Raw genomic sequence first — 25,099 nt, forward strand, 5'->3', positions numbered from 1 at the left:
GCCCCGTAGGAAATTTGTAAAAGCTTTTTTCATTATTTTTGACAAACAGACATGAAATCAGACATGCTGACGTTGAAGTGATAATTAAAAAGAGTCTGTACTAGAATAAACATTTAAATCAGGATCCCACACAAGTCGCAGCCCTCCTGTAACGATAGATATTATCCTCTAACTATAGATACCAAACTCAAAACATAACCAACAGATTATAAAAAAATTAATTAATTCTATCAGGATAACATGACTTACCTAATACATTTAAAGAACTTAAAGAAGTAAAGAATGCTCTAGTTCAGATTCAATAAGTTAATCTGCTTTATGAATGAAGGTAACTCTCACTTTAGATATGTTATTGATTTTTTTGCAATTTCATGAAATCTTTGAACACTTTATAAAACTTTATTGAAGTTACATAAAATTCGACAAAGTGTCTATTAAAATGTTTTAGCATCTTAATGAATTTGAATAGTTTTAATTTTAAATCACTTCATTTCTTTAAATGACTTGACTTATTTCATTAAAGGAATTTATCTCTATTTTGTTAGATATAATAAAACTTTGGGAATATTTCCTAAGGATTGTTCAGAATTTTGTTTAGAACTACAGTAAAACCTGCCTTAGCGACCACCTTTGTATAAAGACCACCTGCTTTATAAGACCACTTTCTCAGGGTCTCAAATATTCAATTCAAACACAATTTGACTTGTGTATAGAGTCCACTTGGCCAAAGGACCATTTTTATTTTGTCCCTCGCGTGGTCTTATTGACAGGTTTGATTGTATATTGTTCTACATAACAAGTTGTCTGCTAACAAGACAAAAACAATATTATCTGTTACATATGCAAACTAATGACTATAGTTAGACAATAGCGGCCATCAATCCCAGTAATTGAGGCAGGATAGTTATGAATATTTAATAACTGTAGATGTGTGTGAGTGCAGTACTTTGTAGAGTTATTTGTGCTGGTAATACTCAAACTAGGGTACAGCGACTGGAGTACCTACCGACTGGAGTACCTACCGACTGGAGTACCTACCGCCTGACAGGATCAAACAGGGCAAGGGAGGGATCCGAGTGGGGTAGGGGGAGGTGTGGGGAGGGAGGGATCCGAGTGGGGTAGGGTGAGGTGGGGTAAGGGAGGGATCCAAGTGGGGTAGGGGGAGGCGGGGGGAGGGAGGGATCCGAGTGAGGTAGGGTGAGGTGGGGCGAGGGAGGGATCCGAGTTGGGTAGGGTGAGGTGGGGTAAGGGAGGGATCCGAGTGGGGTAGGGTGAGGTGGGGTAAGGGAGGGATCCTAGTGGGGTAAGGTGAGGCGGAAAATGGGTAGGGTTATCAGATAAACAGGGATGAATTGAGGTGTTAGGATGGTAAATTTGATTGACTACGAGTAGCAGGGAAAATTTTGTCAAATGACTTAAGAGATTCAATTAATTCTTTTTTTTTAATACACTTGTCAAAACAAGCAAGAGAAGGACCTAAAACAAAAGGAAAGGAAAATTTGCTGGGAAAATCGCTAGAGACATGGAATGTCAGAATAGCATACCAGTCTATTGATTGAATGATAAAAGTACCAAACTAAACATGTAAAGTCCAAAATCTTGTCTGAAGTGTCAGGTGGCCCCTAATTATCTTATTATGTACTTATAATCATGCTCGGCCAATCAGGCCACCACATCAACAGTCCAATCAGTCGGTAACATACTTATAATCGGACAGGTGAAATGTTATTGTACTTTTCTTCACCTGTTTGTGATAAAGCCATAGACAATTGCTAACAAGCTTTTTTAGTACAATCGGTTGTATGCAATAACTACTAATAGAATAAAAGAGTTCCCCCGATGAATATTTCATCGTATGTTATGATGCTACTGTAGTTTTTTTGAAAGCGATTGTTTCAACAGCATTAATTTATATGTAAACTTCATGATATATCGATAAACACACAAGCAGGTATTCATATTTAATAAACCTGTTTGTGCAAATGCTTAATGGTGGCGTCAGGAAAAAATGTTAGCAAGTAGTCATAACTATTTGTCATTGTTTCGTCTCCACGAAGATTGGTACTTAGACCAATGTGTATAAATCATTCATTAACACAAATGTCAATTCGAGACTGTCATGATAGTTCGCACATCCTTAAAATTGGATCACCAAGTGCTAGCTATGACGTTTTGTAGGTAGTGATGGAGAAAGCGTTATCACTGAGGGAAACTGTGAAAAAATGACTGACTAGTTACCTATTCAATCAGAACATCTGCTCTTCATACTGCTTCAGCAGAAAGTGATAATTAGAGAAAACAAAATCATAAATCAGTTTTATATATGTTAAGGCTTTCTAACAGTTCATAACTGTATAGACATAGCTTGAACATTTTCAGTACATATGCACTTTTAAGACTTAAATCTTACAGTTCATAACTTCATAGACATAGCTTGAACATTTTCAGTATATATGCACTTTTTTATCTTAACAAGACTTAAATCTACCAGTTCATAACTTCATAGACAAAGCTTGTGAACATTTTCAGTAAGGGCAAAAATTAATGGAGTATTTTAAGTTTTACTAAAAAGTATGTACATAGGCATTCTTACCAAACCTATCATATGTTTTAGACTATTTCTAGGTAAGCATTGTTAAAATCAGGATTGCTATATTGTTAGATGAGAACTGAATAATTTTTAAATAAAATTTTAGAAATGTTGTATGAAAACATAAATGAAGGAGAAAGAAGAGGAAAATGTCATTTTTCTACATGATTAAGTGAAAAGGCTCCTTCATGAAAATCTCTTTGAAATCAAATTAACAAGCGTAAAAAAGCCCCAGTGAACATGGCTACAACAAAATTGTGGGAATATAACATAGCATTATTCATTCATTGTCAAGTTTGCAAGAAGTTGTTTTTATATAATCTGTGTATAATAAACAATGCTGTCCAGAAAGTAATTTCTTTGATCGAAAGATCTGTTACTTTATAACCATATTTTACTGTACACAAGGACGGCTTGTGTCAGAAGGTCCCCAAAATAAGAAGAGAACAAATATAAGCTTACCCTGAGGGATACCGAAGGGATGGCCAAGACAGGCCAAGAGGTATTGTCGCTGCTGAATTTGTATCTGTTGGATCTGCTGGACAAGCTGCTGCTGCTGGAGCGCCAACTGCTGGAGTTGACCTTTCCCGACCTTGGACTTGTCCGGCTGCTGTTGCATCAACTGCGACTGTTGAAGCATGTTCATCTGTAGCTGCTCGTTCAGTTCCTGAAGGACTTGGTCCTGGAGTTTCTGCTGCTGCTGCGAGAGAAAGTCAAGTAGCAGTTTTCTGAACAAAATTCTCGTCATGTATGGAACTATTTAAACATGATAAGAAGATAAGAATTTGAACTTTGCTGCAAAAATTTCAAGTCTTATTCTCTTACACCTTGTGGTAGGTAAAATTTTATGACATAATATTGAGGTTTTGCTTCGATATTTGTTTAAATATTTTTTCACTCAAAATGTGTCTAGTACATTGACAACTAATGGTAATATTGTCATCATGTTTGTTTCAAATTCCCAAGAATAAATTTCAAAGTTTTATAAATTCATATTTTAATTTTAAAGCTTATCATATGAACAAGGATATAACACGTATTCTTAATTCAAAATAATAGCTGAATAGGAATGACAATGAAAACAAATTAGCATTTGGCTATTTTGAAATGTTTCTACTTAAGAAACAATTTTATACTAAAAATCCTTAAATTCAGCAGGAATTATGCAGGCGATGAAAAACATTATTCTTATTTTTATAACTCATTATGAGAAGCCTGGGTATGATTAATTAGCTTGTCTTTACCACAGCGTTTCACCGGACTGTTGACTTTCTAATTAGAATTAAATACTAACTTCATGAGCATAAATTTTGTTTATTCACATAATTATGCAAAAATTTCATTTAAAAAACAAAGAAGGAAATACAAATGGAGTCTAATATCTTAAAAACATGTGTCATTCATTTGGACAGTCTGACAATGAGTCGTATAAATTTTGGTTCATGAGAATAAAATTTTGTTTATTCAGAATTATGCATGTTTTCACGAAAATATTGGCCTGTACTTCTATATTAATGAAGTGAAGCCTTCGAAGTTTTGAATGATGGGGTGCATGGCTCGATGTCATATGCCAGAACATGTATGTAGATTGTAGGCACAATTCTCTTTAATTATCTCATCTTGTGGGCCCTAATTAAATAAACAAATCTAAATATGACGTTAGGAATTAATGTCCATAAGTTTGTGATAAATACCTTGTCCCGTGACACCTAGTATGTAGAGCTAACTTTTACTGCACTTATATGTAATAGGCCCGATTTATGTGCTAGGAAGTTCCACTCATCATCTGACAGCCAGCTGACATGGATTTTGAGAAACTGTTTGTCTTCGTGGCACGCCGGAAAACAAACTTTAAATAAACTGACAGGTTTTACCACATTCTTAACAACTCCTGGACAGTAAATGACAGGTGTATTGTCATAGCAACTAATCAATGAAATACCAAAAATAGAAGGAACAGGATATCTCTGAAGAATCTACAGATGCTAGGATTAAATAATCTATATTGTCTTATGTAAGGCATGCTTTTCTACCATGAGAATCCAAGACATGAAGTCAATTAGGAACTTTCTGAAATAATGAATCTAATGCTCATAATCTTACAAGGGCATTTGGTCAATTCGAAATCACACCCAAAACTCAGTCGATCGACTTTGACTGAAAACTCGTAGAAACTTCCTATGACATCTACAAATTATCTATTAAGGGTTTATACTCTAAAGGTGTCCACTTAACAAATATGAACAACCAGGTATGTTTTTAGTACAAATTAAGCCAAGACAAGAACTTTCAAAGAAACCTTATGGGGTCAACCAATTGTTTTCCTTCTAGGTCCAAAAGTCAACATACCGGGTATGCATCAAAAGTGACCAAAAACATGTTCTTGACACAACTATGACCACTCCAATACATGCTTATTGCCTTGACCATTCAAATGGCCAAAGGAGTGACAATGACCACAAGTTTGACCACACTATTGACAGTTGCCATGAACACTCCAATAAACAATTCTGGTCATCATTAAGTGAGCAGAAAGACAATGAACCAGTGATACACCAGACTTGTTGGTGTGTATGTCAGTCTGACCCGAGGGCTCCTGGAGTGGCTGCTGCACCTCCAGGCTGTGTTAGTATTACATCACGTCTACAAACATTCACCTGTCCTGATCCTACTACAACAGATATTTAGCCTAATACACCACAACAGGACAATGTTCTCGAGGGACCAAACAGGCTAATTCCTCAACAGATCAGGTTCATCACCAAACTTCTGCAGACCAGGTAGCTCAGTAGGTAGAGCATCCCTGGCAACCAAGCAGCTCAGTAGGTAGAGCATCCCTGGCAACCAGGCGGCTCAGTAGGTAGAACATCCTTGGCAACCAGGTGGCTCAGTAGGTAGAGCATCCTTGGCAACCAGGCAGGTTAGCAGGTCGAGCATCCCTGACAACCAGGCAGCTCTGAAGGTAGAACATCCCTGGCATCTCAACCAGGCATCTCAATTAATTGGGAAAACATAGCTGGCAACCAGCTGGCAGCTTATTGGTAGAGAAAGCAGTTCAATTGGTAGAGTATCTGGCTAGTGTTAGTAGGTTCCAAGTTTGAGCCTGGAATGCATAGTCAAGTATTTTGAACAAGTGTAGGTATTACATGGACGCTTAATATGGAAGTTTTAATAATTATCTCTTTTCCTTATAGTGTTGATTTATTATGGAAATTATATGTTCTTATTATATTCTACAATGATGTTTTGGTGATGCTTTGGGCCATATAAGTATGGCTCACATTCAATCTAATCATAGAATCATTTAGCTCTAGGGGATAATGACCAAATCCATTGATTGAGTCATGCATTCAGACATATGCAAAAAATGTAAATTGGAAATTATTTGTTAAATATCTAATGCTCCTAGATGTGGATGCAAGAATATTCTTAAAATAGTACTCTTTCAAGTGAGCTAGCTTTCACAGAAAGAACCTTTTATATCTGAGGTTCATGTGAAATAGCATAAACATCAGGTAAATCATTCGACTTTTTCTACTTATGACAACGGTAGCTGTACTAACACCTTCAAGCTGAGAAGAAACAGACAGCCATGACAGTTTACATGTGTACCTATTGATGGACAGTCTGGCTGACCAACAGACCGATCAAGCCTCTGGCCATAGCTGGTCACCTTTTATGACCTGTCAGGGTCAGTCTGACAACACACTACAGCAAACACCAAGTACACTAGGTCTTATATAACTATTGTTTTACCCTCATATTCTTATCAACAAAAAAGATTGTCATGACATCGTACACAATATCAACTTGTTCTGGGAAAAATCTCAGATTTCTGAGCATATGAAGAGCTTAAGGTATATATATGTGCATTAAAAGTAGATAATGTACACTTGTCAGACGAATGACAGGTTCATACCTATATCTCGTCAGTTGTATGATTTTTGACTGCATGGTGCTTATTCTGTATTAAATATGATAATTCAGAACCATATAAATTTATGACTATATATCATATATCTTGTCCCTCCATCCCCCACCCTCTAACAAACCATATCTCTCAGCTCTTCTCTCATTTTATAATGACCATGGATATTAAATTTCAATCTAACTGTCCCCATTTTTATCTCCTCACTAACTTTTTTCTCTTCTCCCCTTCCATTCCTCATGAAACTCTTTTTCAAATCTATAGACGAATCACGTTTGAATCTCCTTTTTCATTAGCCGACTTAAAACAAATTACTCAAATGGTAATTTCCCCCTGAAAGATACATGTGTAAATTAGCATGCATTTTAATTTTATGATATCTGTCAAAGAAACGTGACACAACTGAAATTATTTTAAACAAGAAAACAGACAACACAGGAACCTATAAAATTCTTAACTGTCGGTTTTTTTCTGGTCTTCCAAACAATTATCAGAAAGGTACAATACTTTATCCCTCCAGGCCGACACACCAGGGCGACACAATGATGAATAAAGCCATTGTATTAAATCTATTCTAAACTCTATTTTCCTAGTAACCAGAACTGAAGTTTAAGCGATAGAAAAATTCAAAATTTAACCAGAACAAAATTAGTTTAATTAATGGAAAATTCAAAATTTAACCAAAAAATTTAGTTTGAATAACTGAAAATTCAAAATTTAACCAAAACAATTTAAGTTTAATTAATGGAAAATTCAAAATTTAACCAAAACAATCTAAGTTTAATTAATGGAAAATTCAAAATTTAACCAGAACAAGCTTCATAAGTGGTCTTATTTCCGTTAGCTTTATATTGTATTTCTACACCTGTTGTGCTAGCTAGATATTTATACTCATGCTATTTCTAAACGTGGTGGTAATTTCCCTGAATGATATAATGTGGTACCATTTTCTAAGATTATGTTTTCTTCCTTCTTGTATCGTATACATGTATATTGAGCTACAAAAAATGTGCTGTTGTATCATTTCAGATGAGTCATTGAAAGATGTTTCTCTTTTCCTGGTGCAACTTTTTGACATGTGTGATTACTTGGTTCTGTATAGTGGTACTTCCCCACATGTGGTTCTGTGTCTTGTTTTTCATTGCCATTTACAGTACTGTCCAATTCCCCACAAGCGGTTCTGTGTGATTCAATTCTTGGCCATGCACATACAAAGCTATTACTGCAAATGTTGTTCAGTGTTCTATCCCCACATGTGGTTCACTGTAATTTCCCCACATGATGTTCAGTATTATTTCCCCACATGTGGTTCACTGTGATTTCCCCACATCAGGTTCAGTGTTATTTCCCCACATGTGGTTCAGTGCTATTTTTCCACATGCAATTCAGTGCGATTTGCACACATGTGGTTCAGTGCTATTCCCAACATGTGGTTCAGTGCTATTTCCCCACATGCGGCTCCCCTTGTTGTACCCACCTGGTGCTGAAGCATCATGGACTGGTGCTGCATGATCTGCTGCAGTTGTTGTGGCGAGAGGCCCTGGTTCTGCTGCTGGAGAAGCTGCTGCATCTGATGAGGTATCAGTCCCTGTTGGGCCGCGGCCATCATCATCAGGGACGGGTGTGGTCCCGAGGGAGTTATACCCACCCCTAATTCCACCATACTGTTAGATTTTGTCTTTCGCTTAGCAGCCCCGCCCCCTGTTGTGGCCTTTGTATGAGGTGAATGTGGTAGTTGACCCTGAATGAGAAAAATTCTCTTCTTCAACTTCAACATTTTAGCCATTATGTCTCATTCTCCAGCTACCGGCTTCATTACAGAGAATCCCTCTCATCCATCGTGATACTTGGATAAGGGGAGGATTCTACAAGTTTTCTACTACTCATGCATGTTTTATAAGATTTTTTATTTCAATCTTGATTCTAAAGATATAGTGAGGCAGTGACCTATAAGACCCAAAGTCAAGAACATTCTTTAACTTAGCTCATCACAAGTTAGCATCACAGACAATAAGGATTTTTTTTCACTTAAGATTATTTCCTTAACTTCTGTAATACTTTAAGTTAAGGAGACTTTCCTTAAGCAAAATGATATCAGTAAATCTTCGGCCAGTATGAGCAGCTTACCTGAGATTCTATATCCCCGTTTTCTGTGGTGTGAGCACTGTCGCCATTATGTGCTGGCGGGGATGGTCCTTCTTTCGTCACCGTGGACAAGTTAATGACACCTTCGTGGTCACTTGCTTTCTCCATCATGCCATTGCTCTGTCAACAAAATAAAATTTTATTTCACTGTTAAAGAATATCATTTACATGCATATTGCATTATACACACATCTCCAGGCATCTACTATTTATATATACAATATTACTGACGCATGTTCACGAGGGGGCCATAACATGCAGGCAGCATGTCGTAATAGTCACAAATCATCACTTGTCCGAAAATATGGATCAAAGTTATCATTGTGAAAATTGTAGGGAAGTGTTGATTCTTATTTTGCATCTGTAGACAAAACATTTATCAATAAGAAAAGTTGTATATGGTATACTGTAATCAATAAAGAATGTTTTACTAATTTTCAGCCAGCGGAGATATCAAAGTTTCCTGGAGTTGCCTTGTGAGGTTATATAATCACAAGGTAGTATCATGGCATCAACCCCAAAGATTTTTCAATTCAAGTGTTTCAAGGATTTATTCACTCTTTCGGAGCAAGATTACACATATATGTTATACCAAGGTCAAAGATAGTATTATTCAAACCAATAGTATCACTGCACCAGGTAAAAGTGCAAGGTCAAAGGTCAATGTTTGAAAAACAGCATATATAGCTTGAAGTAGCCTAGCTAGATGACCCACCAAAACTTGTAGAATATGGCAGCAAGTTATAAAACCTTGAATTGAAACAGATCATTCTGAAATTCCTTGGTCAATGAACTACTCAGAAAAATATACATTAACCATTGTAAGTGCATAGCAAATAGTGTTTCAAATAGTTTTGACAAGCATTATTTAGAAACAAATTTTTTATACGGTATTCAGCCCTATAAGCGCTCATGTCCCTATAAGCGCCCCTTCCCCTTTTTGATGCCTCAATTTCAATTGCCCAAGCATTAATAAAGACCAAAACTACACAAAACCGTATAGATTTGCAGTAATAGCGTCTTATTAGCACTTTTTCATTTTTTTCAATTTTTTAAACGCACTGGGTACTTATTGGGTCGAATACAGTAACGGTAAGTATCTTTCAACATGGCCACCCTTTGCTAATAAGACAAATATCTGAGCGTCATTTGTGTATCTATGTTACACAATAAACCTATATATCCCTCATTATTATCAATCATCAGGACAGAAATAAAATCTTACACAAGAAAACACTGCTCTGTTCACCATGACAAATGCTTTTCTTCGTTATTTTATGGCAATGTATACCGGTACAAAAACGAATCTTAATCAATCAAATTTTAACAGCGTTTAACCCCATTAGCGCCATTTGAAACATCGGCAAATTGTTTTATTTGAAAATCTGTCGTAAACATGTCAGATCAGTTACACTGTTTGTATTAATTACTGGTTTCAAGTCATTTCTTCATTCAGGTCATAAAATCCTCATAACTAATTCTGCATGCTTAAGTGTATGACATTATATATGGCATCAAAAAATTAATACGATAATTAATACATGTAGATACGACAGTACAGTATATTTTTTTCCAATTTTCTGTATTCATTTGATTAAATTTTCAATTCTTTATTTTTATTTGATTATTTCAATAAGTTAAGTTGAAATAGCAAATCTTATTCTTTTGAATGCTTTTATTTTTGAAAATGCATATGATAAAAAAACAAGTATGAGTGTTTTAAATATATTAATTTAAAGTGAACAGTCGGACAAGGATGGCTAAAGTCGGTAAAAATGGTGTGAATGTATCCAGTATATAAAGTTTCTTATGAGACAGAAAAATAAAATCTCTCGCCAAAAATCTGTCTGCGTACGAAGAAATTAATTTAAAGTATAGGAAAAAGTCCTAAAAAAAAAAATCCTAAAAAGTCCTCCCGGCTGAATATGTCCGTGGTTACATTTACACGCAGCCTCGCTTTCAATGCTTTCAACTTTCCTTTACTTTAATGGCCAGAACTAGGAAACTAAGCAGAACTTGGCCGTCGTATCAATATGTGAGAACTTTTGGAAGGCCAATGAACGCATTTAGACTGGTTTTCTTTGCCCGACTATTCACTTTAACATAAGATAAACAAATATTTCAAAAAATCTTACTTTTCACTGTTAAGACCTCCATAGAGCTTTGTAAAGAAATATTCAATTAAAATCAATTAAAAATTATTTTTAAAAATTATTTACTGGTAAACAAATTTAAAATATCAGAATACTAATAGCAGACATACATGGTAATGTAGATAGAAATTTACGTGTATACTTCGAAAATCTTTATATTAATTATCAAGACAGTGATAACCTATATAGTGGTAAAAAGATGGGCCGAGGAGATTGGAGTCCGAGGACACAAAGCCAGTCGAAGACTTTGTATCGTAATTAAATAGGGAGCATTGTTATTGGTTAGTATTGTTTACTAACAGGGTATTTAGTGTGTGGAGCGCGACAGAATGGAGAGGACATCTTATATGTGGTGTGTGTATGTAGCGGGTATACATGGGCAATGGTCCGGTAAATCTTAAGACACTCGATAAAAGATGTTGACTAGATAAAGCACCTATGTATATACACCGCTAAAAAATATCACACACAGTAGGGTATTTATGTGGTATATTAACCATAAGGAGACAACAGATTTTGGAGTATATAGTCGAAATCTATCAACTTACAATAATATAGGTAAAATCAAATTAAATCTGACATTAATATTGCCTGATGTCAAATCCCATAAATTGACAGGTTTAAATTGACAAGCAAAACTGTCTGAAATTGAAATCAAAATGTCTATAATATGTAATTTATCTTCTTAGATTAATATATAATTAGTCTGACAGTGGATAGATATATAAGGACCTTTTATAATTATTTAAGAAAAAGAATAGCATTGAAGCATTAAACGAGAGCCATCACAGGTTTTAGTTATTTTGGTTACAACAGCATGCACTTCAAGGATTCAAATCCGAGCAAAACTATCCTTTAATAGATATGGTTATAACATTACTAGTTTAACCTTGCAAAAGGTGAAATTTTGACTTTATATTGTCATTTAGTGGTGAAGTTTTGACCTTATAATGTCATTTAGCAACAAACAAACAAACAACAACAGCTATTTAGATGATAGATATATATCAGGTCACAAAGTGTCATGTAGCGGTGGGTATAAATGGATGCTTTTATTATATTTGTTTGGTGTAACCGGAGCTGGCAGTTTAATGATATCTAATGAAAAACAATGGACTTATATATATGGATAAATAAGGGCAATGTTCTGCTGGGCATCCTGCGATCTGGTGAGGAAGTGTGTCAGTAGGTCGTCCAAATATAAAAATACAAATGTGAGGATGCTATCGAGATTCTATCCTGAAAGCGGACACCAAGCCACTCAACAGCCAGGAGCTGACTCCCACGAATCTTCATTCATGATGTGAATCACAATTGAAACTCTACACAAACTGGGAGCTACAGGATGCAGTCCCTTGTGTATTTACATTAAGTGGGGTAGTGTAAGGCAGTTGTCCTCATTATCTCATTGATATGTACATTCTTATTCCTAATTAGAACATACTACTTAACATGCCCATTTATTTTAAGAAGGAGGAGCACCGAAATACTTTGTAATGCCGCCTAAATATGTGTCATTCAATTCGACCTCATGTGCACTCAATATCTACCGTATGTATCCAACCTGATTTGACCGAATATCAACCCTCATGTACACCCAATTGCAATATCTACCCTCTGTATCAGACTTTGTATGCACTCGATGATTACCCGGTATCCGACCTCACGTGACCCTTAGTCTATGTATTCAACCTCATATGACCCCAATATCTACCCTATGTATTTGACCTCATATGACCCCAATATTTACCCTATGTATTCGACCTCATACAACCCAAATATCTACCCTATGTATTCGACCTCATACAACCCAAATATCTACCCTATGTATTCGACCTCATATGACCCAAATATCTACTCTCTATATCCGCTGTCATGACTCAATATCTACCTTATGTATCCGACCTCAAGTGACCCAATATCTACCCTATGTATCCGACCTCAAGTGACCCAATATCTACCCTATGTATTCGACCTCAAGTGACCCAATATCTACCCTATGTATTCGACCTCATATGACCCAAATATCTACTCTCTATAACCGCTGTCATGACTCAATATCTACCTTATGTATCCGACCTCAAGTGATCCAATATCTACCCTATGTATTACCGACCTCAAGTGATCCAATATCTACCCTATGTATTCGACCTCATATGACCTAACACAATCGAGAGGTCAAGGTGTTACAACACATTACTATGCACCAACCCATCACCTCTGGGTTGTGAGTTTGAATCCAAGTCAAGGCATATATGAGGCATTGGCTGTAGGTCTGAGGTTTTTCACTGGTACTCCAGCTTGTTTATGAACCAAAACAACATCAATGGGCACTTGTAGTGATTAAAATAACATCTTTCTTGTTTTAAAAGATGTAAAGTTGCAAAAATATTTCCTCAACAAATTGTATACAGGAAATGTAAACATGGAGTTGATCTTGAGGTGGCGGGGGTCGCTGATGCTACCAGGTAAAAAGCCTTTGATCAGTTTGTCTGTCAGTCGTTGACAGGTGGACAATTAATTAGGTGATTATAAAACAGGACAGGTGAGACTAATGTAAAGCTTTAGTGTTTCCGGCTCGATTCTTACCATCAAAATTTCCCAAGTACATTTTAAAGAACGAGTCTATAGGGTAAGAAAACACAGAGCTCCTCCAGTTTCTGTTACAACGGCTGTAAAACACATCTGCTACAAACAATTCTGGCTTATTAAGGTTTAAAGCTCGTTAATCTTTTAATTGTCTGCACATTCGTGTATCTATATAACTAAATATTTTCACAGATGTTGACTGAACGTAGCAAATGATGCTGAATGCAGAAATTGATTTTTTGTATATAATGCTTGAAGTTCAATTAGTGTAGAAAAGTCTTCCTGTAAAAGAAGCTGCAGCAGAAAATTACTCTCTACAAGTCTGTTTGTATGATTTTCTGTTTGGGTTTTCTTTGGGTTTTTTCTTAGCAACAAATCTCAAAAGTCACTTAATGAAACAATTTTTTTTTTTTTTTGAAAATTACATGTCTTAAAATGAACCAAATTACACCTTTTTAGAAAAATGAAATGAATAATAAAAACAAAAACATTAATTTCGGTAGACAGCATCAAGTGGTTTTTATCCCATAAACTGAATGCATATAAATATTACAAAAAATGGTTGTCAATAAATTAGACTAATGTAGTTTGATTCAAACATTACATATCAATTGCAACAGATTTATTATATAATTCAGAGAGAACAGCATGTGAAAGTCCACCCCCTCAATCTCTGGTTACTTATGTAACCGCATGTACTTCATATCATTCGATAGGTTGTGGTCGCTCACAACACTGTGTCGCCGGTAGTAAATACTTCAAAATCTCTTTAATGAAAACCGCCACCGAAACAATAGCACCTCCAAACAAAGTGATTCATAGAGCACTGGAAAACATTCAGGATTAATTAATTTTTCTACTTCTGTTAATGACGTGTAATTATCCCGAAATTGAATCTATCCATCACGGAATACGAAATTGCGGGGGAATCACTAGATGATCTTGTGTCTCTGTATATACCTATAGGGCCAGACATCTGATGTACTTTTAACTCGTTAAAGTGAAAACAAATAAATACCAGTAAACTTACATAGCCTGGAAGACCTACAACAAGTCCTGACTCAGATGGGAGGGGAACAGTGGCGTGATCCCTCATAACATGGACAAATTCATCAACTCTCCTCTCTATCAAATCCTCACAGGTCGTCCGTGAGAGTAAGCTGTCAATCATTAGGTTCGCTATTCTATAATTGTGATCTACCTGAATTATAGTGAATCACTACACACAACACTTAGGACTATTGTTCCCTGTTACATCATTCATAAATTAATGATTGCGCTATGTCATGTTAATTTGTATGTACCGAAAAAAAGGCAAGCCTGCCGTTGATGTGCGTCTGCTCACAAATTTAATTGTGACTTGTCAGACGCTGGGCTTTATTGGATCTTAAAATACAACAGGATGGTTTATCAAGTTTGAGAAATTAAAACGATTATGAATTACTCAAAGTGTTGACAGTAGCAAACACGGCCATAATTTCAACACATCCTGTCGAGGTTACAACTCCGCCTATTATCATGAAAATGAAATAGAATTCTTCAAAACAATACTTTGTTAAAAGTGCACTCATCAATTCTATTAGCTTTTTAGTTTCAGTTATTAGGCTGAATGAAGTGTACATACATCATGAATTACTAATCTTGTTTTCCAAACAATCTGTCAGGTAGATAAGACACATAAACATCCTACCTTCAAGGACCCACTCAGGGGAAATGGATGGAAATCAAATTTTGTATAATCTTAATCATGGGGAAATGGATGGAAATCAAATTTTGTATAATCTTAATCATGGGGAAATGGATGGAAATCAAATTTTGTATAATCTTAATCATGGGGAAATGGATGGAAATCAAATTTTGTATAATCTTAATCATGTAAATAAACTTTCACAGAAGCATTAACAGAAAAGCTATGCCCTGTACAATCTGAATTTCTAAATAAACCTGCAGGCAACTTCCATACCATTAAATACATTTCTATGTAACCCTGTATAATCTGGATACCTGTATAAACCAGACAACTAGGCCCCACTGCATACATTTCTATGTAACCCTGTATAATCTGGATACCTGTATAAACCAGACAACTAGACTCCACTGTATACATTTCTATGTAACCCTGTATAATCTGGATACCTGTATAAACCAGACAACTAGGCCCCACTGTATACATTTCTATGTAACCCTGTATAATCTGGATACCTGTATAAACCAGACAACTAGGCCCCACTGTATACATTTCTATGTAACCCTGTATAATCTGGACACCTGTATAAACCAGACAACTAGGCCCCACTGTATACATTTCTATGTATTCCTGTATAATCTGAAACCTGTATAAACCGACAATTAGGCCTCAAAGTATACATTTCTGTGTACATTTCCCTGTATAATCTGGACACCTGTATAAACCAGACAACAAGGCCCCACTGTATACATTTCTATGTATCCCTGTATAATCTGGACATCTGTATAAACTAGACAATTATGCCTCAAAGTATACATTTCTGTGTAACCCTGTATAATCTGGACACCTGTATAAACCAGACAACAAGGCCCCACTGTATACATTTCTATGTATTCCTGTATAATCTGGACACCTGTATAAACCAGACAACTAGGCCCCACTGTATACATTTCTATGTAACCCTGTATAATCTGGACACCTGTATAAACCAGACAACTAGGCCCCACTGTATACATTTCTATGTAACCATGTATAATCTGAACACCTGTATAAACCGGACAAGTAAACCTGATATGTAGACATTACTCATTCACATGAGCAATTTGAACCTGTGCTGAAACCAGGACATATTTTTTTTCATTAGAGGAATTTCGATTCATTTTGAACTTGAGGAGACCAGAGAATACTGAGTAATAGTTTAAAATAGAATCATGCTTATTTATAGATTAAGAAACATCATTCATACACTGAACTGCCACTTAACATACAGACAACATCTAGATTTTGAATGAATTAGAGGAGACTAATTGCTATAAGGGGAACAAATTTTATTTTAATAGCAAACTTACAATTTAGGAATATGGTTAATAATTTTAATAATTACCTAACTGTATTATAATTTTAGATTAAAATGAATTACACTGCACAATATTAGTCCTAATAATGGTGTTTTAATAATAATATCTGTATAATTTATATATAGCTGTGAATTTATAATTGATTAATTATGAATTTCCAAGACAGGCTTTTATAATTATATTACAAATTAGCACACAACTCTTATTGCACATTTGTTTGTACTTTGCATATTTTCATTATAAATTGTCTCGTATGAAATATTGTGAGCAGTTATAATGTTGAAATATGCCTCTGTATATGTATATCTCGTAGGGGAAGAAATGCCAAGCGTTAAACAAATTTTCGTATCACTAACAGAGAGCATAACAAAAAGATTTGCCAATAATAACAACTTCATTAAGAAAATTTAAATAATGGCATTAATTTTGTTCATATCAAAGTATATTTCAAAAATTACAAATTATACGTTTTTTTTTTTATGAACTTTATCTATATTTCTGCCTCTTAACATATCTATCAATGTAAGGAAAACGTTTGATTGTGTCAGAAAATGTAATCTCACAACTTTTCAATTCCCGTACCACTTCTAAATAAATAAAAAAAAATCTCATAAACAGTAGAAGGACTTAAGGCGTAATTAGGGAGTATTTACTTGACGCTCATGTGTAACAACTTATTATTTGTTTGAAGTCTCCGACCAAATGAGCTGGCCCCAGGTTGAACCTTAACTGCCTATTTCCTCAAGCCCAAGTAGAAGTTGACACTACTGTATCACTTTCTTTTGTTAGCAGCTCACTGGGATGCACTGTGGCCGAGGACCTGTACCATGTAGCGTCATTAAAACTGATACCAAGTGCATGTGGTAGAGGAACATAAGGTCAGCTTTCTGTAATTTGTCTGCTAGCTCCCACCGGTACTTAAAAGTAAAATAGATTTATACCCAACAATAGAGTGACCCTTCCCCCATATACATAATTATGAAATTTAAAATGGGTTAATTAATTTGTGTCACCAAATAATGTCTATGATACTCATCTATGTCTGGTGATCCGAGGAAAGAATTGGTTGCACCAAGATATAATATAGATCTAGTGTAAATGCTAGCTACTAGCTATTAGGATAGCCTGCAATTGAGCTTACATACAGCCTCTCACACTTGGGTCACATAATGTATGACATGTTTTATGATGAATTCAACAATGTACCTTGTAAATTTACTAATTTTTAATCTATAATGAATTTCAGACAAAATTATTTTCATTTTTTTTTTATTCATTTTTTCCCTCAGCTGATTATTCCTATATCAGGTTATGTCCATCTAACTTAAAAATAATCAAACGAATCCTAATACTGGATTATCTCCCCCTAGTTTTACATTTGCAACAAAATAAAGACAAATTTTAACACTGGATTATCCCCCCCTACTTTTATATTCACAGTAAAATAAGACAAATTATAATAATAGGTAATCTCCCCTTAGTTTGACATTTTGTATCAAGAGGCCAACTGAAAACGATAGGGACAAGTTCATTGTTTTAGAAATTAAGCAAAATGCTGATACATTTTCTTAATATTTCATGTACCTTCAACAGAATTATTTACATACTACAATTTGTTTGTCAGTACCATTGTCGAGATCATTAATTCTAGAAATAAAAATATTTTGAATTAAACGGACCAAATATAAAGTTCCTTCAAATGAATGTCTTGGAAGCAAAATCAAAATAAGTCACAAATTATAATGACTGAGAATAGTAATTAACATTAAGTTTCAGCTAAGGTGTATTATTAGTATAATTTGTGGATCAAGGTCTTTAAATTCAGGTGAATGAACCGAGGTAGGACAGATTTTTGTGTATGTGAGTTTCTCGTTTAAATAAACAAGGTTTTAACAGCGATGTGATTTAATGGGGAAATGTATCACTTCAGTAACACAATGTCACTTGTAGCTGGCTTCTTTTAAGTCCGACTCTTACCCTACCTGATAAACGATAATGATAACATATCATAAATATCTCCCCCCCCCCTTAAATGTTTTTCGGCACACATCAACAAGAAAGCAGCTAATAATAACAGGATGCTCTTGCTTGTTTACTCCTCCAACCGTGCATCCCTTCTTTTCAGACAAATTTTAACACTCACATGAAATAGCACATAAATCTCACATCACCAACAAAACATGACATTTACTGACACATCAGAAAGTCGCTTTTCTTACCGCCAGTTAAAACATTCAAATGCACACTTGTAATGCGGTTTTATCACCAAACATGTTTAAAAGTAATTTCATAGACAGCAATGATTTTCAAAAGATTTGCATGCTGATCACAAGACGGTGTTAAATCTAAAATAAGAATGAAAATGTTTTGTTGGACGATTTTTCAGATATTATGAAGCTTAGATAAGATGATTTTTGGACCTGTTTTCAAGACGTACCTGTACATACCACACAAGTTTGTCAATAAACAACTACCTTGGTGGTCTGTTTACGTATTATTGCAGTTTTTTCCACACGATACCTGTCATCTAAATAATTCATCGAGGCTAATAAACTTTACTGTGAAATTCAGGCAGAAAAGGAAATTATCCTTTGATTCCCGAAACAACTTTTATAAAATATTTATCAGAAGCAAAAAGCCTACGTTTACACTGAATAATTAAATACAAAGTCATCGTTCTATAAAGTCTGCTGCATCTGTATTAAGGATGAATTAATTAACAAATTACGATCCTCAAGATTAGCTAATGTCTTTGATGTGCTTACTCAAGCAAGGATAATCTATTTATTTTGACAGATTTTGTCACGTTTCATGATAAAGGATAAATCCCAAGAATTAAATTCTTTACTAAATCAATACAATGAAGACATAGAATAAAAGCATACAATGAATAATTTTACATATTTTTTTGTTTTTTTGTTTTTTGTAATGAAGATATTACCTTATTTCCTATCAATTAATGAAACTTTCACTTTAGTTTTGATGTAGTTGATTTAAAATATTTCAGACATTATATAAAAAATATATCTACGCGATTGATTTTAAATAGTATCTTTTAAATTTTATCAACAAAGATTATATATATGGTAAAACAATTTTTCATCAGTAAAACGTAAGAATTAACCTTCAAAGGGCACAATGTATGTCACACTGCGATGGTTGATTTACATTTCATTCTTTAAAAGATTTTTTTTTTTTAAATTACATTACTGGTTTAACCAAACTATAAAACCAAAAAGCTATAAATCATTTTAAGGTTACAAACAAACATACGACAATAGACTGAAGGAGAAATAAAATAAATCTGAACTTAATTAAAGGCTTGCCTGCAGTTTTACATGCTATCATTACAATACCTATTTCATTGTGATTGAAACAGGTTATACAAAATTGTGACAGTTCTGTATGGTTTTTTCCTTCACTCTTATTAGTTCTTAAAATTTCATAGAATTCAGTTCCTTTGAAACTTTTAACAATTTAGATTTTTCCCACAGTTGACGGGAAAATAATGCTTGAATACAAGATTTAGTCACTATTGACATTTTATATTGGTCAGGTGAAAAAAAAAAATTATCATGAAATAGAATGAAATCATGAAAAATATATCTTTAATACGGTATTGAGTGAAAACACAGCTTATTGCTTTCACCTAATCACATGATTTAAAATATAAGTTTTGCCAGGTGTTCATTATTTTAACCAGTATGATCCATATATATTTTTTTTTGATTGAAGAAGATTGATTTTACAGAAGGTTAACTGACCTGCTTCATTATCTCATCGCGTCATATGTCATACATCAAATATTGGTGTATATCTGATACTAAAAGGACATCCCATTGTGGAGACGGTCCAATTCCTCTCCGTGGGGTGTTCGTATTTATATGTATTGGGGTATTGTTTATGTTTATATAAGCTTACATTACCGAGATAGTTGCAGATTGTCGTTGCGATAGATCGTCCTCTAAAACACACATATCAAGAACTCTTTGCACTATTCATATTATGATATCAATATTAATAATAAAATTTGCAGGCTATCATATTGATACCATCTGTATTCCACAACAATTCTGGCTACCCCATACATGTGTATCCACACAAAGCATCGCCACGCTTTATTGCCGCATAAATACCTGAGATAATAGGGAATTTATCTACTAATCTTGGAACTACCTTTATAAGTATACAAATCCTAATGTCTATAACTACACATGTTTTATGATAAATGATAGCTTCTGCCCGCTTCTGTTTATCATCGTTAATTGGTTATTGTTTAAACAAACTAAGTCGACATAATTAGTAAAGTAAACAGTCATTATTCGGCCTGTTATACACTGCCAACTGATATGACTATATTTATGAATGATATCAAGATGTTGAGTGATTAAGATTGTGATCTGTATCAGTAAAATGTTTTATTAGTTTTACGTTCTGCATGTCCAGTAATGTTTGCTATCTGATTTGTAATTGATATAATATATGATGTAAAAATGTAAATGTTCTAAAAACACGTGGCTATATGTGGTCTTAACAAAACTCAACATTAAACCGCAATCGTGTTTGTCGTACCTTTTGCGGACCTTAGCAAAAAGGCTTCCAAAAAAGTTAAATGTAATTAATACTCAGTGCTAAACGGAAAAGACCCCTTGAAACATTTTTATACCTACAGGTGAAAATATATAATAATTAGATAACTTTTAATCATTTAGCTTCATTATATTAATTTTAATTTTTTTTTTGCAATTCCATCTCCTTGACTGTGATAATTGAGAATATATGAAGTAAAATTGCAAGGAGAAAATAACCATTTAACAGAGTTTAAAAAAAAACATTCTTTTTAAATTACTCTAGTTTCATTAACATATAAAATATTTAACTGTTGCTCAATCAAATATTGTCACACGCACTCGTTCAAAAAAGGGTACAAGATGATATCTGATATATCTTAAACAGATGTAAAAATATACCTATCAATCAACAAATTCATCTGTCTGTAATTACATGCACTAAAGTAACAATACAATAAAATAAATACAACCTAATTGACATTGAAATTAAAGGACATGTTGAATTCAAACAGCTTGATGACACTATTTTTTGATAAATATATATAACTTAGTTTCTTTCAAATACATGTTTACTTTCAAAAGATTAAAAAGCTTTTGTACTTTGACATGATTTTAGTAGGTTTAAAACATTTAAATCATCATATCATCATTGTGATTTAAATGTTTCTGACCTTTCAGGTTTAAATGTACATTAAAATCCATTTAAATCTCCAAATGTTATGCAATATCATATGCTCCAAGTGCTCAATGAATACTTCAGGTAATTACTTTAAACATCAATTGTTCAATTACATTTTTAACCATATGACAATTTTTTCCAAGGTGAATCGTATTCAATGATAATGAGTAAAAGATCACTTTGAAATTAAGAATGTTAAACAACAAAATGTGACGAAGTACAATTCCCTTGAGCACACTAGATATCTGTACCTAATGCCACCAGGGACAGATGTAACATAACACGTTAACGATTACTTAAATCTTCACCTTTTTCTTCAGACAATCTTAACAACCATTAATGTAGCCTCGCAATAAGACCACATAATTATACAAGACAAAGTTTAAGTTCATGTTGTGCTGTTACCGGATACTTAGACAATATTTACAGGCGATGAATATTTTATTTTAATTAAAAAAAATATTAACTTTCACACAAACAACTGTCATAACAAATTTAGACAAGCACAGACTCGGCAGAATCGACTGAAATTACCACGAAAAACAGGTAATTTACAAATATGATAAATAATTTCATATTTTACTTTTGAACTTAACACTGAACAACTGTGCAGCATTTTAAAATGCAATGTAGATAAAAATATCATGATCATTTTATAAACTTCAAATAAAAATATTTCAATCCTTTTCTGTCTCAGCAATTTAATTGTCAGAATAGATAATCTTGAAGACCTCTATATATTTCAAGATTATATTTCTTACTAATTGATGATACAACTAAATAATAATGCATATTTTTTTTCTAGTTTATGACTTTTGTTTCCTTCAGAAGGCATCATTCTGAGAATAAGTTACACTTCACATCCGGATCTTGAACACTCAAAACTTAAGTAATTAGCAGTGATACTAATGAATCCATCATTTCAGATGGTCCAATACCTTAAGACAACAATAGATGAACTACCCTAATCAATATAAACAGAATTCTTGTTTGGCATTTCTACAAGAATCTACCGATTCATGTCATTCAACAGTAACAGCTGAAACATACAAGGGTCACCCAAGACATTTTTCCAAAAGAGATTTTTGCATACGAGACACCAAGGGCGATGGGAACAAGATTTTCAAGTCAAGCAGAAACCTGTCTCAATTAACAGAGGATGGAATATTTGCTCAGAATTGACAGAAAAAACATTTGGAAAAGATGACATCACACAGTAAGGAAGAAAACAAGGTCCAGTTAAGATAAAGAAATCGTGAAAATTTCCAAAATAAGTTGGACAGATATGATTAGTTTTGTTAATAAAGAAAGCATTTGTCTCACCTGTGGGGAAGTTGGGGACTTGTGTTTCGTTACCATGGAGTTGACATCCCGATAGTCCGTATGTCCCAGTTCCTGGCCCCCTAGGGGGCTGGTTCTCCGACTACTCGGTTGGGACTGACTTCGTTCCCAGATTCTCATCACACCTGTAGATTTGGGAAATGGTTCATGGCGGAGTTCACTATAACTGGCTTGACGAGCCAGGTGCTTTTCGTGTCGCTTACGTGTACTTGTGCTGTCATTTTCGGAATCGGATGATGTAGCTAGGGCCGAGAGGGTCTGTTCCTCTTTTCTGAATAATGGTGGCGATACATGCTCCTGAGTCTCGGTCCGAGGTGGAGAGGTCATGTGCTTACTGCGTTTTTTGTGTGGCAGAGTCACATTTGAATTGTTGTGCCACAATTCATCCGCCAGATATGCAAGATGGTTATAAAACTGGTCCCTAGACACATGCATAAGGGGAGGAGGGGGGTTAGGACTGTAGAAAGGAGGAACGTCACCATTAGTAAAATGGGGAGTGTCCAACTTCAAACTCATTTTCACAAGAATGGCTTGAAACAACACAGAGAAAAAGTTAAAGCTTCAGATTAATATGTCAAAATACAAAATTGTCAAAAAGCAATGTCATAATGAAATAACTTTCCTTGAAGGTAAATAATCCAGCTCACAATAAATGTTGAAATTCAGTGTCCTCTCCTTCAAGAAAATTAATCAAATGTCAGACAAATCGGTGATTAATCAGCAAAGTACATTGAAATTATGAACAGTAGCAGGCAGGAAGGAAATGCAAAAAACACAAGACTTCTGATAGGCACTCGGTTAACTGAAGTAGTGTTCACAATAGGCTCTCAAGACTTTAAGCAGAGACAAGCCGATCTCCATCCTGTGTAGCAACCAACTGACCTGCATTTAAACAAATCTCCGTTGAGCTTTTCGAGTGGTGATTTCTTCATGTCACAGTTTGTTGGTTTTATGTAGAACAGATTATTACACAACCGTAAAGAAGTGGAATATCGCACACAAAATACTAATACCTACAAAATGTATAAGTGACCTTTTTAGAAGCCAATCAGCATCTGGTTCTCCAGTTGACAGTATTCTCAATAAGTGAAAGTAACTGTTACACACATCAAGTTCTCCGCAAGATGACATCCAAATGATTTTTTTCTCTCTTCTTTTCTCATTGGTACAGCGTGTATAAGTGATAATGATAATATATATCTATGATTGGCATCACACAGCGCCCAGCGTAATGATGAGAGGCCACATCGTGTGTGTGGATTACAGGTGTGAGTGTACAGGTGTATACACAGTAGTCCTTCACACTTGGCCTAAAGACCTACTGTACTATACCGACCAGCCTAAAGCCGTATGTAATGCACTCAGCTTGTCAATCAGTCGCTAATTTCCGACTGACAGAGGAATAAATACAGCATACAGAGGGAATAATCAAAACTTCCCTGGTTTGTCAGCCGCTGGTTACCATTGGTCAGATTGGACTGAAGGTCAAAGGTCGACTGGGAATTATATATATATATGAAGATATATTTATATAGGTATAGCATTTCCTAAACATGTATCAGATTTAGACCAGTGTACATTAAAAACATAGATCTGTGTTGAATTAAAGTGTGTCTGTCAGAGCAATAGTTAATGAAGTGCCTCCTCCACAATGTTTTATCATGGTAACTATGTTCACCCTCCTTCAGCATCTGGAATTAAAAGCCTGCAGGGCTACCAATAAATTTGAAGGGGGTCAGGTTCCTCAACATCCTGACAGCTCAAGAAACAGGTCCTGTTTCCAAACAGAAAGGCCAGAACATACAGCTATATGATTTTGGTGTATAACTATGTTATTGATTTGTATTAAACTGTAGGCAGCTAGCACCTGTTGTCTCCCTTACCATAAAACATACCTCGCCCCGCACACTATAATACCTATCACTTTAACGAGAAACTTAATAATTGCTTTCAATTTTATCAATAATCACACATTTTTAAAAATTTTAAAAACATTTGTTCCATCCCTCAAATAATACATGACTTTATAGTAATTTTAGGAATACTATTTTCCTTCTT

General features: G+C 34.6%; 1 protein-coding gene across 5 annotated transcripts in view; it reads right to left on the reverse strand.

The window, feature by feature from the left end:
* The window catches only part of LOC138336985 (forkhead box protein P1-like), a 60,297-nt gene that overhangs the window by 17,463 nt on the left and 17,735 nt on the right, over positions 1–25,099 (reverse strand). For 2 of the 5 annotated variants that reach the window (XM_069286641.1, XM_069286639.1), the window contains 3 exons: positions 8,646–8,783; positions 7,996–8,259; positions 3,053–3,290 (listed from right to left, as the gene is read on the reverse strand). In XM_069286641.1, coding sequence (XP_069142742.1) covers positions 3,053–3,290; positions 7,996–8,259; positions 8,646–8,774 — 631 coding nt within the window. In that variant the 5' untranslated portion in view covers positions 8,775–8,783. Of the gene's footprint in view, positions 1–3,052; positions 3,291–7,995; positions 8,260–8,645; positions 8,784–23,023; positions 24,440–25,099 lie in introns of those variants that run through there. The other 3 variants (XM_069286638.1, XM_069286637.1, XM_069286636.1) reach the window with 3 other exon arrangements.

The sequence above is a fragment of the Argopecten irradians genome, chromosome 12 (genome assembly GCF_041381155.1).
Source record: "Argopecten irradians isolate NY chromosome 12, Ai_NY, whole genome shotgun sequence".
In the NCBI taxonomy this organism is placed as follows: domain Eukaryota; kingdom Metazoa; phylum Mollusca; class Bivalvia; order Pectinida; family Pectinidae; genus Argopecten; species Argopecten irradians.